We start from the raw sequence: 18,455 nt of genomic DNA on the forward strand, positions 1-18,455 counted from the left end.
GGGACTTCTAACATTGTTACTAACAGAAACACAATAAACTAGTTCACTTGGATCACTTTTTTGATGATTTAAATTTGTTCTGAATATTTGAAGAGAAGAACTGTCCTCTGTGGTGGATTGACATGAGTTTTCCCAAAGATATGTCCAAGTTCTAAACCCCAGTACCTGTGAATGTGATCTTATTTGGAAATAGGGTTTTCGTAGATGCAATTAGGTTAAGAATCTTGAGATGAGATCATCTTGAATTTAGGGTGGGCCTAAATACAATGACTGATGTCTTTCTGAGAAAAAGAAAAGAAAGATTTGAGACATGGAAACACAGAGGGAGTGCCATATGAGGATGGAAGCAGAGATTGGAATGATGCTGCCACAAGCCAAGGAATGCCTGGGGTCACCAGAACCTGAAACGGAAGGAAGAATTCTTCCCAAAAGCCTTTAAAGGGAGTGTTTCTCTACTACACCTTGATTTATTGACTCTTGGACTTCAGAACTGTGAAATGATAAATTCCTGTTGTTTTAAGCTACCAAGTTCATAGTAATTTGTGAAGGCAGCCCTAGAAAATTAAAATATCATCCATGATACAGATTTCAAGAAATCCAATTGTAGGGAATTGCTATCACCAGACATATATATACAGATTGCTCTTATTTTTCTAGCAATATAAATAATCATGTCAAGGCATTACATTCAACATGTGATAGATGATAATATACTCCTGAAAGGCCTAACCCTATTAAAATATAAATGGCACTTTTCTAATAATAACTAGAAATGACAATTGTCACAGGGCTTCCAGATAAAATAAAAAACTCAGTTAAAAAGATAATGTGCTGTTTATCTGAAAATCAAATTAAATTAGGCATCCTGTATTTTATTTGCTACATCTGGAACCCTACAATTTCAGCAGAAAAATTGTAGATCTTAAAGTCACACAGCTAATATAATGTTGAGCTTTGGCTTTGGAATTGTGTGTCAGACTCCCCAAGACCATCAGGCTTCTTAAAGCCCAGAGAATAACACTTAGGAAAAGGCAACAGCATTCCAGGAGCCACCTGGTTATTATTCTGCAAAACAGGTTATTAAAATGGAAGAACAATGGCCAGCGTTGACTGCCGAGCCAAAGTCAGTGCCTGTGGCATCTGAAGTAGGATTCTGGAGATGCAAAGTTCAAGCAATGATGGTGAGGGTGGCAATGAGTTTTTCTCTCCCACTCTTCTGTGCAAGGGTGATATGGGTCATAGGATTTTGGTTTTGCTGGGACGTAAGTGAGGGCATCAAGGTAATGAATAAAAGAGTACAATTTCTGCTAATTATAATAGTAATACAAATATTTTTCCTACATTCACCTTTTCCCAAAGTCCACATAGCTCCCAGGTACCATCAGCCTTAACATCTCAATAGTTCTTTTTTTTTTTAATCACCAGAGGATATGCTTTTAAAATTGATTTTAGAGAGAGAGGAAGGGAACAAGAATGAGAGCAAGTGAGAAACATCGATATGAGGGAGAAACATCGATATGAGGGAGAAATATCGATCAGTTATCTCCCATACACACCGCAACCAGGGATCAAACCTGCAACCTCGGTGTGTGCCCTGACCAGGAATTGAACCTGCAACTGTTGCGGTGCACAGACGATGCTCCAGCCAACTGAGCCACTGGCCAGGGCTCAACAGGGTTTTTTTAATCCCCTCATCCAACTGATCTCAGGTGCTACGGAACCTTCTCTTGAACCATCTCTTGTAGTCTCCTTTCCTTCTCCATTTTCACACCTATAACTCTGGTTCAGGCCCTCAAAACTATACTCCTACATCACTATCGTACTTCCCAGCTGGTTTTATCACTTCAAACTATCGATCTCCATCGAATTGTCCTGTATGATATAATTATATATATAAATTCACAAACCGTGTTCTAGTACTAACTACACAATGATATGCCTAACACTTTTGTTACTCACAGGTGGGTCTCAGACGAATTTTAATCAATCTCAAAGTTAACTCAGGTTGTTTCCTGTGTTTAAATTTCTCTTCTCATATCTACCCAACAAAAACTTCATGAATTCCAGGCAAGTAAGTAAAATAGTGAAGCTGGATTGGAGTTTGCATACTAAACACTTTGGAATATTCTTCATTTCCACAAAGCAATATTCCTCCTAAGAACATGGCCCTCTCCTTCTACCTTAACACAATTTCTATTTTTGGCAGCGACATCTCTACAGAATAATTTGCTACTTTAAGAAAGAGAGTGGCGCATGCACAGTGCCGTCCAGACTTAAATCTGTGGAACAAGATCGGGCACACCATGTCCAAAGGGTAGCTGCTACTCGGCTCAGACAACTGGCATCACATCTTGCCAGAAGTGCCTGATGTTTCCCATGTTTCCCATGATTACATTGACCTTATGTATTATGACAGAATCCCACAGATTTAACGTGCCTTTCTCAGTACATGATATCAGCAGGTCCATGATGTCTGTCTGCCTCATTACTGCTGACGTTAACTTTAGTTACTTGCTAAAGGTAGTGTCTTCCAAGTTTCTCCACTATAAGTTACTATTTTCCTCTTTATAGTTCATATGTATTTTGTGGGGAAGTACTTTGAAATGATGCAAATACTGTTTCTCATCATAATTTTGCACCTACAAATTTAGCATCAGTTGGATTTTTGCTTGCAACAACTGTTACTGTGTTGTTTGTTAAAAGGTAGTTTCTATTTCTATTTTCCCTTCTACATTTATTCACTGGAATTCTACCATAAGGAAAAGCTGTGCCTTCCCTCCCATTTATTTATTCAATTATTTATTTACTAGTAATGTCATAGATATTTATATTACTCTATGGTTTATAATCTATTGCTGTCATTATTTATTTTGTTGCTGAAATTGCTTCAGCTGTTGTCATTAGGAGCTCCTTTAAGTTGGCTCCTATGTCATTTTGACATTTTGTCATCAATTTTGAGTACTTCCTTACTCTCTGGCACTGCAAAATGTTCCAGACTCATCTTGTACTTTTGCTGCCCCAGATCTGCAATCAACCATTTCTCCAGGAGCCCTGCTTACTTTTATTGGGGAAATTGTATTTAGAAACCAAGATCTGGGACCAAGGTACATTGATTACACCTTTATGATTGCTTCTAGGGCCTTTCAGCAGACAGAGCTAGGAAAACACACACACACACACACACACACACACACACACACACACTCCTCTATCTGTTTAAATTGTTAACTATTTATCCATTAAAACCCATTTATAGTTCATACTGATACGGTTTAAACACCCAGCTGTCTCCGCTTGTAAATTGTAACTTCTTTCTCCTACCATGAGAAACCTGGCACTCATCTGCAACATATTTACTTACTTGCTCATTCTTAGCATCACAATAAGTAGCTTCAGAATTGATACTCAGGCCCTAGAATACATTATTTGTGGAGAGTTCTTTTTGTCTTGAGTTTTATAGTGTATAATCCAAACACTGTTTTCCATAATTACTTAGATTAGTTACTGTATTCTTGAGGTGTGTTTATGGTTATATTCCCTTTTGGGTTCCTCCCACATCCTAGTTAATTTCATTCATTCATTCATTCATTCATTCATTCATTGCTAAAATATTGCCATGGTTAAAGAGTTAGAACTATACAAGAAGATTTACTCAGAGAAATGTCACTTCCTCATTTTACCCCATTCCCATCCCTCATTCTTGAAACCTGTTCTTACCTATATTATTTATGTTACCAATCTCATTAGTTTCTGGAGTTTACTTTCAATATATCATTTTGAACAGGTGAGCAGATAATGCATAATTTCTTACATCCCGTTCTTACATGAAGCATTCCATATTGTCAATTCCTACTCTTTGGCGCTTTACCTTCCCACTTAATAATATATCTTGTAACTCTTTTCATATCAATTCCTAGAGATTTTCCTTTTTCTTTGTTTTACAGCTGCATAGTATTTCATCATGTATATGTGCAATGATTTATTTAGTCAACTCTCCTATTGATGGGTATTTTATCATTACAAGCAATCCTGTAATAAATAATTGTGTGCATATGTATTTACTATTGTTAGGAGGATACATCTAGGACAAAATTTTCATCTTCTGATGACTGTTTTGATTCTCTTTTAGATGAAATGATGTTATGTAATGGAATGAAGAGTACTCTAAAACCTAAAAAAGTTATATATATAGCAAAATAAAACTTTGTTAACAACATCATTTTCTTCCTCTGATCTAATTGTAAGTTCTTTTGAGACAAGCAGTTCAATTCAATCAATATTTGTCCTCAGTTACTAAATCAGATGGTTAATTTTCAAAATTTCCTCCATGTGTTTAAATTCCAACTTTTTTTAAAAATTTATTTTATTGTTGAGAGTATTACAGATGTCCCCCATTTTCTTCCCTTTACCTCCCTCCCCTCATCTCCCTTCCCTCCCCAGGTCTTCACCTGTCTGTTGTCTGTGTCCATGGGCTATGCATATACGCCTTTAAGTTCTTTGGTCAATCTTTTCCCTTCCTTCTTTTCGCCTTCCCTCTGAGATCTGTCAGTCTGTTTCATGCTTCCATGTCTGTGGTCCTGTCTTGTTCATCAATATATTTAGTTCCTTAGATTCCACATATAAGTGAGGTCAGTGTGATATTTGTCTTTCTCTGACTGGTGGGTTCCCTTTGCATTCTTTTTTTAAAATTTTTGGACTGGCTTACTTTTTTTTTTTTAATATTTCTTTATCTTTATTTTTGAGAATATTACAGATGTCCCCTTTGTATCCCCACTGATCTCCTCCACCCCACATCCATCCCACCCCCAGGCTTTCCCTATACCAATGTCTGTGTCTATGGGTTATGCTTATAAACATGTAAGTTCTTTGGTTAATCTCTCCCCCTCTTTTCCTCTGAGATTCCTCAGTTTGTTCCATGCTTCTATGTCTCTGGATCCACTTTGTTCAACAGTTTATTTTGTTTATTATATTCCACGTATAAGTGAGTTCATGTGGTACTTGTCTTTCTCTGACTGGCTTATTTCACTTAGCATAATACTCTCTAGCTCCCTCCATGCTGTGCCAAAGGCTAAAAGATCCTTCCTCTTTACAGCTGCATAGTATTCCATGGTGTAAATGTCCCACAGCTTTTTTATCCACTCATCTACTGATGGGCACTAGGGCTGTTTCCAGATCTTAGCTATTGTAAATTGCTCTGCTATAAACATAGGGGTGCATAAGTTCTTTGTGATTGGTATTTCGGGTTCCTTAGGATATATTCCCAGAAGTGGGATCACTGGGTCAAATGGCAGGTCAATTTTTAATCTTTTGAGGAACCTCCATACTGCTTTCCATAGTGGCTGCACCAGTCTGTACTCCCACCAGCAGTGTACTAGGGTGCCCTTTTCTAAATTCCAACATTTCTAATCACACCTTCATTCATTAAGAATGTTCTGATATTTACTAGTTTTTACTTAAAAACTAAATGCATTATTTGTATAGTTTCTAGTGTAAAAAAAAAAACACCTATGATATTATTTTCTCTATTTTATTCTTGTAGAGACAGGCGATGAAGATTAAAAACTATAGTCCTAATTTTGTTCCTTTCACCCCCTAAGTATGAATGTCAGTAGGGTTGGAGGAGACAAGATTATGTAGTCCCAGGAACATGCTCAGGTTCTCTGACAACAGCCCAGGGGTTCTCCTCCCCCCTAGTGAGAGGAGTTATAGCACATTCAGCTTCCTCTGGGATTGCGGGCGCTCGGGGTCCTCAGTTCCCTGCATCCTAAATGGCTGATATTTTGAAATGTGCTAAGGATACTACACAGACTATACCACAGACGGTCTGGGGTCTATCTCTGGTCCTGCCTCTGGGTTCAAAGAATCCTTCAAGTAGCCCAGGCTAGTTCATCAGGAGATTGCCCTGGAATCCAGGAACTAAAGAGCATTTGCCTTGTCTTTTCCTTCACGATGGCCTACAAAGACCTGTTTAATCCACCATGAGATGGCCAGCAGGTCCAACAAAGCCTCAAAAAATTACTTCTTGGGAATCGTCAAAGTTTTGGTGAGATGCCAGTCCTGGTTTCTGCAGTTTTAGCTGGTTAAACTGAGCAAATCAAGTCAGCAAAAAGAATGTCAGGTCTGCCAAAAGGTGACTTCTGATGTGACTTCAAATATGTGTCTCACCTACTTAACCAACTGTGTCACCTATTACATATAATGCAGAGTCCGATTTGTCAGCAGTGTTGTAGGGGCTGTGCTCTCTGGGTTGGAACAGGTTCAAAGCTTTCTAACTTGCATCATACCCCTTCCTCCATGGTCACAGAAGTCAGATAACATTTCAAACCACATCACTGAACCTGACCTTCTAAAAATTATAACATAGTTAATTTTTTAAAACATAAACAACCACATAAAAAATCAATTTTGTCAAAAACACACAGAATAAGCTTCCACGTAAAGTTGTTCCTATGAGCTTACCTCCTCGGTCTCGGGCAGCTAAACTGTGACCCCTTCTTAATGTAATGTCCAGTTGGTACATTCCGGGATCAGCCAGAGGGACATCTGCATTACTGGTTCCAGAAGTATTTATTTTCTGGAAAACAGGAAATATACAAAATATTAAATGTATTATCTTTCTTCTGTTTCCTCCAATGGGGGACCATATACAGTTTAACTCAAACTATAAGAATTAGTCAATAAAATAAATTGACTTGTGAATTCACACAACATCATAATCACCCAGCTCTTGGAAGGTTTTGAAATTCATAAAATTCTTTAGGCTCAATAAAAACATGGCAGTTATAGGAATCCCTGTTTTACCTCAAATTGAAAATAAAAAATGTAACATAAAAAACATTTCCCATGGAAAGCCCTGCATAATTCAACTGGAAAGGACTAACATAGGGATAGTTTCCAAAGTAAAGATATAGTTAATGATGAATGGAGGAAAAAGGTATGCCAGAGCAGCTGATTTCCATGTAACTGAACTGAAAACTAAAATGATTTATTCAGGTGACTTCGATGACTCTGCATTGCTGCATTACTGCAAAAGAGCTCCAACTGGTGAATTACACACTTCTATTTCAGCCCCAACATAAAATATGATATAATTATACAGAAATAAATTCACACAGCATTTTGACAGTATTTGCAAGTAAATAGCATAAATATAAAGACAATATCTAATGCTGTTTTCTATGGAATAAAAGTGCACAAGCTATTTCTAGAATTAAATATCTTTGTAAGGCTACCTCTATACAGTATCTTTAACGACAATATACTCTGTTTATAGGCATTGAGTTTCAAAGGCACTTGAAGAGGCACAACTGTACTAAAATAACACAAAAGAAACATATAGTAAAAATTGTACAGGTCATAGTTTATACTTTCTGCCACTTTGATAAAGCAGGAAAACTTACTTTTTTTCATGTTTGAGATGATTTCAAATTATTATAATTTTTTCCAATTCAAAAATAAGTGTTATTGGTGTTTTTTTAAAGTTTTGGAATAGTATGAATCAATAAGGTAAAATACTATATACAAGTCTGGCTCTTTTAGTTCCAAAGTTTACGTGAAATACAACTATAAAGCATCATTTTGCTTGAGGTTTTAAGACCAAGATAAGCAGCTTTCCTATAGGAGTAATTATCATTTAAAATAAGAAACAACACAACTCTGATTGATAACCCAAACTCATCATTTCTTCTCTGGTAACAATAAAAAAGAATTCACTTCTCATGATATCCCTGTTTCTATGAATGACAGCATCTTCCCCATCACTCAGGCTAGAAACGGGTGAGTTAGCCCTGGCCTCATTTCCCTTTCCACCGCACTCAAATAGTTGCCAAATTCCATCCACTCCATTTTCATATTACACCCCCCAGTTACCTTTGTCTTGTATTTCTTATTGCTACTCATTTGGATCAGACCTTCAAACAACAGAGGAGCAAAAGGTGAAATGATCGCCTTGCTCTTCCCACAAACATCGCATTGTCCTACCTCCTTGGGTTTACCAAGTATAACAGTTCAGAATATATCCTTCCACACTTGTGTTTGTATTCTCATAAAAAAACATACACACACATATAGGTTTATATTCTGTAGTTGAGTTTTCAGTTTTTGTTTGTTGTTAACAGATATAGCATTATATTTTGTCTATTGTTTCATAATTTATTTAACTTAAAAATATCACGGGCACTTTTCTAATCAACACATAGGCGTATCTAGTTGTCTTTTATGTACATTGTTTTCCACAGTGTGGCAATACCATAATTCCTTTCATTTCCTCCCTACTGATGAATATATGAGTTGGTTTCAGTATTTGTCGCTACAAAGACTTTTGCTTTCATTTCTTTTAGAACACAAGTTTTCCTAAAAGGTTTAAATAGTTCATACTCCTATTGAAAGTTACAAAAGTACCTATTTTCCATATCCTAGCCAGCATAGGATGTTACTAATTTTCAAGTTTGGCGGGCAAAAAAAAAAGTTATCTCCCTTCATATACATTTCTGGTAAGGTGTCCTGAAACTAGGGTAAATGGCAAAAGAGCAACAGCTGTTCACTGGGTCACACAGAAGACAGAAAGCCAACCAAGGTCTTCTGAACCACTTTTCAAAGGACAGTTCATATGTGGGTCCATGTAATAAGCAAAATTTAAATTTAAATCCAGCAAACATCTGTAAGCTCCAAGCATGTCCCAAGCCTTTCATTAGGTTCTTTTATATACATTGTTTCAAAACTAAAAAATCCATTAATAAACATTAAATGTAGATGGATTTACTTCTTTCTAAAAAAAAAAATGTAATACCCCGGCTGGGTGTGGCTCAGCGGTTGAGCGTCGACCTAGGATCCAGGCGATCGGGGTTCAATTCCCAGTCAGGGCACATGCCCGGGTTGCGGGCTCGATCAATGACTCTCTCATCATTGATGTTTCTATCTCTCTCTCTCCCTCTCCTTTCCTCTCTCTGAAATCAATAAAGATATATATTTTTAAAAATAAATAAAAATTTTAAAAATGGAATAAAAGGAGAAGCTTTTTACCCACCTGCATCCTCCTCTAGTGTTTTGTTTTTGTTTTGTTTTTAATATGTCTTTATTGATTTCAGAGAAAGGAAAGGAGAGGGAGAGAAAGAGAGAGAGAGAGAAACATCAATGATGAGAGAGTCATTGATCGGCTGCCTACTGCACACCCCCTACTGGGGATCAGCCCACAGCCTGGGCATGTGCCCTGACTGGGAATCAAACCCCGATCACCTGGATCCTAGGTCGACGCTCAACCGCTGAGCCACGCCTGGCTGGGCCTCCTCTAGTGTTCTGACAGGAATCTTAAATGTAGAAAAGTTTGAATGCTCAGATATCTATATTTTCTTTGTAGCTTTCATTGCTCTCTTCAGTGCATCTTGAAGTCTAGGGTAAGTCATTCATAGAGTACCTGGTTTTATATTTTAAATATACATAATTTTATTACATTTATTGGGTGACATTGGTTAATGCAATTATATAGATTTCAAGTGTACAACTCTGTGATACATCATCTGTATATTGCATTGTGTTCACCACCCAAAATCAAGTCTCCTTCCATCACCATATATTTGACCCCTTTTCTCTTTTCTACCTCTCCCCCTTTATCAGCAAATTAAGGAATTTTCAAAGGTAATTTTAACTATACTAGATTTTTCACTTTTACTGTTTTAGAATTTAATACCTTGTTAAGAGATAATTTACTGGGGCCTGGGGGAGGGGGTTGGGGTGGAGGGAGTCACTGGGGGAAAAAGGGGACATCTGTAATACTTTCAACAATAAAGATAAATTTTAAAAAAGAAATAACTTCACTTATATAAATTGGATTTTTAAAGGTTGAATAATATTCCACTTGTGTGTATATATATGTGTATATCACATTTTGTGTGTGTGTGTCCATTCATCTGAAGACAGCCATTTAGGTTGTTTCTGTATCTTGGCTATTGTGAGTAATGCTGTAAGGAACAGCTGTGCAGGTATCTCTCCAAGGTACTGATTTCAGTTCCTGTGGATACATGCCGCCTTGCCCCTCATGTTCTCCATGTCTTCCTACCTACTCTTCAAGGGCCATTCCATTAGCACTTTATATCTTTTTTTGTCCATTCTCACATTCCATCACAAATGTCATTTGCCATGTTAGATTGTAAACTTTTAAAATCATGGAATAGAGTGTTTAAGGATCTTCTGAACACAAATTGTGAAAGAGGCTGTAAGGACAGAAATACGTTTGTAAGGACACATGACCTAGCTAAGTAGACACATACATGGGGGCCTGTAACAAAGTTGGCTCCTTCAACTTTGTTCTCTCTCTTCTTCTGTGCCGAAGTATGGCAGCTAATCTATTTTAGCACCTTCTTTCATGAGGAACCCGAGTATAACCTTAGAATCCTTCTCTATACAGTGCTCTAGGCTGCCATTAACAATTGATCAAATCTGGCACTTAAAATGAAATGCTGTCCACTCAAAAACTATAAAGACAGACTGTGTTATAATGTAGTTATTAAGTCCATAGGAGAGCAGCAAAGACCAATTATTATGGGAAAAGAGTATGAGGAGGCCTCTAGAGATGACAAGAAAGTGAGGTGTGAAAATATGAATTTTGACAAGTAAAGATTTGAAATAAGAAGAGATGGGACAATCAACATGCACCCAATGGAGAGTATTCACCAGAGGGTGCATCACTTGCATGTGTGAGAAGTCAGATGGAAGGATGACTGATGTCTACTGATGCCGGGCTGAGAAGAGTTCAATCTGTGGGCAACAGGAAATCACCACAGACTTTTGAAGAGAGAATCAATATAACCAGGTCTCATTTAACACACACTTATTGCCTGTCTTTCATCATTCCTGTTCTGGGCTAAGTGTCTAGATTACAGAGATGAACAAAACCAGGCCTTTTCTCTCTGCAGGATGGCAGAGAATAGAGACATCCTGCGGATATAGAAATTATTTGAAATGTTTTGTAACAGTCCAGTTTAAGTCATCAGGGCCTCGTTTAGTCAGTGATAATGAAAATAAAAGATGAATCTGAGAGACGTTGAGGAGCTTCAATCAGCTGAATTTGTCAACTGACAAGATGTGGGAGATAGGGGAGATGATTGGATGAGTCACTCAGAAGTTGGAGCTGAGCTCCTGGGAGAATGGTAATGTCAGTAGCAGAAAGCAGAAAGGAGAAGAGAAGCAGGTTCCAGGCCACCACTATGTCCAGTTCCAAGGCTATCCCGAACTCCACAAAAGAAGGAAGTCAAGAACTTCAATAGATCTAAAGAGACATCTCTCCTCAGGCTCACTGAAATGGTTCCAAAAAGAAAACTCATAGGCCAATTATGGAGAGATACTAGAAATATAATTTTTATTGTAAGTACCTTTTTACAAATATTTATTAAGTTACCAAATGTAAGGATGTATTAGGAAAGATGTACCTGAAATGCTAGGCACACATATAGCGCTAATACAAACTATCATTTTAAATCTTTTTTTTTTCCAAATTTAACATTTATTTAGTGACTATTATTAGAACTTCAAATATACCCTTCCTTTCCCTAAACTGCCATGTTTCACACTTAGATGTGTGTTGCTATTTTTTAACCACTTTATTGAGATACAGTTGTTGAAGCCATAAAGTAGATGTAATGTTTGAAGTTGTAGATTATAACATAAGTGAAATACACAGCCTTATTAGGTTACCTATGGGAAAGTCATTAAAAACAACAACTGTGGAAGAGACAAAGTCTGAAAATTGGAAAGAAAGCATTTGGAAGGATTATTATGACCAGAGCACCCACATCTTCTACTCCACCAAGCCACCAGTTTTGCAGAGGCCCTTCCTCTACTGTTCCTGGCTTGCTTAAATGACAGCAGTTCCCATGCATGGTAATGTTACATTTCCTCATGCCTAACCTTTCTTTCCCTCATTTTATATAGACTAGTAGTTCTCAAACTTGAGGGCTTTGGCTAGGCACCCAGGAATTCTTGGGGTGGGACCCAGGTATTAGTAATTTTTCTGACAGGTCCTCAGGTAATTTTAATATGCAGCCTAGCTTGACCCATTGCACTAATTATAAAAGCAAGTCTTTGAGAAGGCTTACCCACAAAGAATTTCCAGACTTTCTTATTTACACCATGAAACACCTGGAAAACATGTGTGGGAATCAGTATGAGGGTCCTTGTGACTTTGAGCACTGCTGCTTAGGAGGCCTTTTTACCTAAGTGAAGAAAGTGTCCCATGGAAGATACAACGGTGCTGATGAATTCAAAGTTAAGAGTGCCAGCTGGCCTTTCTGAGATTTTCATTAAGGCAAAAAATGAGATTCCTCTGTTGGTTGAGGAGGTCGATTCTTATTATCAATAGGAAGTAGAGTTAGTGTAGCTTTGTAAAGGAAGGGAAAATATATCTGCATTACAGGAGATTTTCTTGAGTGCTCTAGTATTGCCATGCCCAGGTGACTGTATGTTGGTTGCTGTTCCATATGTGTTTCATACACTCAGGCGATGCTCAGTGCAGCTTTAACCTTACTCATCAATAAAATCTACTTAAAATTAAAATTTCATGACAGCTTTTTCATTTCCAACTTCTAAAATTGAACAACCTTGTCAAAGATATCAAGAACTATCATTGAGGGTTTTTACTTAGTCATTACAAGTTTCTACTTAGTCATCTCTCCTAGTTTCAATGACATTGAAAATATTAGTGCAGTGAAATCTCCATCAAATGGAAATCAAAGGTTTTAAAACTTAATTTTCAAAAACAGAACTCAAAAGCCACTGAGTTGTTCAAAGTTCAATGAAGTGCAGGGATCCACTTGCCAAAGGAACATCATGATTATTTAGAAGTTAACTGAATAAATGACTTTAAAAACTGAAACCATGCAGAATGGAGGAAATCCATGGCAACCAAAGTGCATACCTGAGGAGGTATGTCAGTCAGAGTGCCTGACTAATCTACAGTCCCACCTGAAAGAACAGCTTATGCTTGATTCTTTGTAAACTTAATTTCCTTGTTCATACTAATTAGACTCGAGCTGGGTATCTGAATCTTAGACAATAAGTAGGCTGGTCGGTGATATCTGTTTGTTTTTTTCCTAGCAAAAGTGTTATTAGGCAAAGGTTATTTGAACCAAGTTCAGAGAGAATAAAAAGTTAAAAGTGGCTTCTAAAGCAAAAGGGTCAAATAGAGAGACTGGAGAGAGGTCATAATGGCCCATGTATAGGCCCAAATCAGGAAAAGGTGTTGTAATCAAGTAGAGGTATAGGGTAGAAAAATATATGCAGTAGAGGGCAGAGTGTGACTTTGTAGCTGGACAGACCCACTAACTAAAGTAGCGTCCAACGGCCGGGCAGGGAGTGAAGATCTGTGAACTCCCCCTCTCAAAGGCCTGGAGCAGCTCTGGGCCTCTAGGGCCATCTGTCCCAGGCTCTGTGCTCTTGTTTACCTATGTATCCCTCATCGCCTTCTTACTTCCTTTCACCTTGTATGAGACAGCTGGAGGGAGCCTTGGATTCTTAGAACAGAACAGAGTGAGAAACAAAAAGAGCAACAGGAATGAGCAAAAGCAGCACAGAAACCAGAAAGCTGCCAGGTAGCTCAGTAACTCCGTAGCGGTCCGCGGAGAGTGGCGTGGGAGAAAGCCGCACAGAGAGGCTGTGGCCAGAAGTCGCCCTGTGCCTTCAGCCTCTTCGCCCAGGGTACTGTGCAGTGATCACTGATGTTCACATACAGATGCCTGTGTGGTGCTAGCTCATCTCCCAGAGGTCAAAGGAGGTCAATGCTCTGCAGTTACTAAGTGAGAAAAACTGTATTTTTATGAACATTTTCAACAAGAACTGGGGAAAAAAGCTTATGGTTAGGACACTCATATAACTTATTCAAGCTGGGATACTTTGGAGAGTGAAAGGAAGTTCTATTAATAATTACATGGCATAAACAAAACAGTCTCAGGTAAGCTGGGATGGTTAGTTATAGTAGTTAATAAGTTAGCCTTCAGTTCACCAGGAAGATAAACCAAGCAGAAAAAACTGATCACATAAAGCTTTACAATTGTTTGTTTTGGAACCAAACTACAACCCTGGGTTTAATTCTGGGATTTTGATTTTGCAATAGCCCAAACCAAACAAATGGGCCTATAAATTCTCAGGCCCACTAAATGGAAATATTTAACTGCTTCTGGAAAAAGTATGAAGTTCAGTGCAACCAGAGCATCCTTTCAGGGACTCCCACAACACGATTACTCAGCCTTGGCTTGTCCACTAAATTGACTGTTCTGTGCAGCATCACTTCATTACTGCTGGTAACCTGTCCACCTACACATACGGTTTGTAAAATGACCCCTGCCAAAGGAAAGCAAATAAAATTCTCTTTTCTCCATCCTGATGTACACGAACCACTCCTTTTTTGGAATTATACCCTGCAACTAGACTTTGTGCTACAAGAGGTAAATACTGATGAAAAAGGGCAGGCATCATACCAACTATTTAACTTCAGTCAAAAATACTTATTCCCTCTGCCCCTCTGCTTTCTAATCTTTAAAATGGGATAAAAGATACCTTACAAAGGATGGTTTTGATTATGAATAAAATATGTAAAACTGCTTTGTAAATGTAAGAAATTATTTAAATATAAGTAGTCCTTTATGAGCAGGTGATGAGGAGAGCTATTATAAAATAGAGGAAATATTACAGGAGTCAAAACACAAAGATCAGTAAACAGGCTTCGTTGGACTGTTAAATTGATCTGAGGCAGAGGGAATGTTTTGGAGCTCTAAAGGCCACATTTTCCTCTTCTTTAAAGAAATAGAATTGTCAAAATTAAAAGAAATAATGTAATTTATAGTGTTTTGTAAAGAGTCAGTGATTTACAAATGCGAAGTAGGTTCTTCTTGCTTTTTTCAAATTATAATATATATTTTGTATATATTGCCGCTGGTGTTCACCTTTGGTTAATCAGGGATTAGTAAGTAAATCATACGCAGGCTGTCTCTGCTTTCAGTACTATGATATTACTAAGTGGCTGTTATCCTTACTATTTTACCTCAATAATATTTGTCAGACCTGAAAACATGGTAGATTTTGTTTGCATTAACTCACCTGACCTTTTATCTTTAAGTGAGTTCCCAAGCATACTCTTTCTTCCTCCCAAAAACCAAACTGCATTAAAGAGTGCAGTTAGCAGACCAAAAAAAGCCTCTGAGAATAAAATACTTGTCAGAACAAGGAATAATATACCATCTTTGCAAACCCTGGTAGAAAAATGTAGGAGTTTGAACAACATAACATAGTATTGGATTATAACTCAAAATAGAAATAATTAAACAAACAAATAAATAAATGGAAGAGAATAGACAGGTCTACAGTGCAGAAGAATTAAAAATAGTGCATGTAGATACTGCTCTTCAAAAAGGTTGAGCATAGCTTCCCACCTTTTAGGTGTGGGCTGTAGATAGTGACTTCCTTCCAAAGAGGACAGTGTGGAGAAACCCGACACAAACACTGCTGCAGCCAGGTGATCAAGCTTAACATCAGTCCTGATAAGTCATGTTGATAGCATGTTCTCTTGACAGTTTGTGATGAGAATGACACTTCACCTCTGTGGTCTTCCTTCTAAAACACAGAACCTCTGCCTAACCAGGAGCAAAACATCAGAAAAACCCAAACTGAAAGACATTCTATAAAATAGCTGAGCAGTACTACTCAAAAACGGTCAAGGTCATCAAAAACAATGAAAGTGTGAAAAACCCTCACAGCCACGAGGAGCCTAGCGAGACAGAAAAACTAAAGAAAATGTGGTAAACTGGATGAGATCCCGGCACAACAAAGGACCTTCAGTGAAAATGAAGATCTGAATAAAGCGTGGACTTTAGTTAATATTAACATATCAATGTTGGTTCATTAGTGTGACAAATGCACCGTACTAATTAATGTAAGATGTTAACAATAGGGGAAACCGGGTGTGGGGTCTATGGAAAATCTCTGTTCCATCTTCATAACTTTTCTGTAAACCTAAATATACTCAAATGAAATGTTTAATTTTCAAAAAGTTTCTGTATAGCTAATTCTTTTGAGCAGATAACTTAGCGGTGGGTAGGGCACAGCCATTCTGACTTGGTCGTTGCTTAGTAAGTATAATGATAAACTGCAGAGAAGGCATGTTAGTGATAAATTAACCTAATCCCCCGCGTCATCCCCCTTCCCTTCCACCATTTAACTGAGGAGAAAACGGAAGGTGATGTATTTAAGTGATACAGTGACGCATTAATTATGTTTCATAAAAATAATTTGCTAGTACTTCCGCTATAAACATTTTAACCACAGGTAACTGAGAAGGATTATAGCAGTAACCATACATTAAGCGGTTAGTTCACAGGATTTGGGTATTACTTCCTACTCTGTAAAACTAACTCTATTAGCTCAAGCAAATAACTAACTCTCTTTGACTTTCAATTCCACAGTTGTAGAAAGAGGAGATAGATCTATATCACTCCTAAATTTGTTTTTTTTAAAAAAAGAGAGAGTCTATTCAGATTATTTTTATTTAATTTTGGCTCCATCACTCAGTAGTTTAGGTTCTCACCTTTTAAAAAAATGGAGATAAAAATGGTACCTTGGTACTTACCTGACAGAATTGTTGTAAAGATTAAATAAAATAATACATGTGAAACACTTAGTACCTTATATTAAACATGTACTGTTTCTGTCTTGCCTTTGTACTCCTAAAATGAGTCTAATTACAAATAAGAATATAAACTAGATGGTGTGAAAGATAGATTAGTATCTAGTTGAGACTTAAAGAGACATTCACAAAGGAAGTGCTTTAAAGGAAAAAGTCTGAGCAGTGGTTGGAAGTCACTTGTCAGGGATAAATATTAAGATTTCTCTGTTTTCAGAGATCCTCAGAGCCCTTCACCCATAAACTGAAATGCTCTCATCTGAGTATGATTTTGCGAGGAAGGTGTGTCACTTGCAATTATTCTCACTTAAGATGGGTGCAGGCCTGTGGGCTGAGGCATGAATAATAAAAAAAAACCAAGAAATCAAAAATACATTTATGTTTCCTTTTGACACTTGTTCGTGAGATTTGGAATTCTAAAATGTCATACACCCCACAGGAGGAGTGTTCTTTGTATTTACTCAGTTCACAAGTTTGCATAGAGAAAGGTATTTGATAAGGGTTTGCCATACGTAAAAAAAAAACAAAAAACTTCTGTTAATAAATGTTAAAGCAGAATCTACTATGGATAAATTATAGATCCTGGAAACTATCAAGTGTTGACTGTAGTAGCTAAGTACATACGATAACAATAAATAAATGCTTCGCTTAAATTGTTCAATGAATTGATATTCTTTAAGTTTTTCAAACACCTTCCTACAGCAGGGTAATCAATAGCTTAAGTTTCCTCAGTACCACCTGCAAAAAAGAGATCTTCTAAACTGCCAAAACTTGAATGCTAGCCTATGAGTAGATAATGTTATATTTCACTTCCAATTTTTTCAAGCTTTCTCACAGTTCAGCATTAAACTGATAATCTAAGACGGTCAAATGTTTCTCACTAATGTGTATTCAGCATAAGAAAGATTTGACTTACTACAGAAACGTATACTTTTCATTTGGCAGGCAAATTGTGTGCTTTATTTCCAGGAAATTACTTCTGATAGCAATTTTAACAAGTTTTGGGGGAGCTAAGTTTCCTGAGCCCACATAGAGACACAGATAACATCTGCCTGGGCAATGGGCAGTCCTCTCCCTGGTGCCTGGATAACAGTGATCAAGATGGTGACAAGTATTGATTACCTTCCAAGCAGTTTCTACCTTTCCCCTTCCTGAGAGCCCTCTATTTCCTCTTGGTAGCCAGTATGGTTGTGGGAAGCTGACTTGCTCCTTAGCTCAAAGGTGGAGAAAATCACAAAGGTTAGGCCAATCCAAGCCCCTTACTCCAATGAGGGGTGGGAATGTGGCCTCAGCTCCTCCAGGCAGGATGCATCTTTGGATGCAGTTGAGAACGCTGGGACAAATAGGCTCAGTCATCCCTCCTGGAGGACACTGAGGGGACACAGGTGGCCAGCTGTGGGAGTGTTGGTACCCATCTTGGGTTCACGAGGGCAATCAAACTGGAATAACGCTAACAACGGGGAAGGCTGGATGGAGGGACAGAAATATACTAGATTCTTGTGATTTGATTGAACCATTGAATTAGCCGCTAGATTTTCCAGTTATATGGGCCAATAAATTCCCTTTATAATTTCAGTCAGTTTGAGTTGTGTTGTTACTTGCAACCAACAGCATCCCAACAGCTAACATTGATGGAGCACAGATTCTGTCTCATTTATTTCGCACAAAAACCTAAGAAATAATTACTCTTATTATCTAAGTAACACAGATATGGAAACTGAGGATTGGAGAAGATGAATAACTTGCTTCAGAGAGGAAGTACCTGAAGTAGAATTCAAACTGTTTTAAAAGC

The 18,455-nt window shown here is 37.7% G+C and overlaps 1 protein-coding gene across 7 annotated transcripts in view; it reads right to left on the bottom strand.

Moving 5' to 3' along the window:
* MCTP1 (multiple C2 and transmembrane domain containing 1) overlaps nucleotides 1-18,455 on the bottom strand; it is a 418,524-nt gene that overhangs the window by 244,445 nt on the left and 155,624 nt on the right. For all 7 annotated transcript variants that reach the window (XM_087815449.1, XM_087815455.1, XM_087815454.1 and 4 more), the window contains one exon: nucleotides 6,460-6,574. In XM_087815449.1, the coding sequence (XP_087671575.1) occupies nucleotides 6,460-6,574 (115 nt within the window). The remainder of the gene's footprint in view (nucleotides 1-6,459; nucleotides 6,575-18,455) is intronic.

The sequence above is a fragment of the Miniopterus natalensis genome, chromosome 3 (genome assembly GCF_054644295.1).
Source record: "Miniopterus natalensis isolate mMinNat1 chromosome 3, mMinNat1.hap1, whole genome shotgun sequence".
NCBI classification, from domain to species: Eukaryota; Metazoa; Chordata; class Mammalia; order Chiroptera; family Miniopteridae; genus Miniopterus; species Miniopterus natalensis.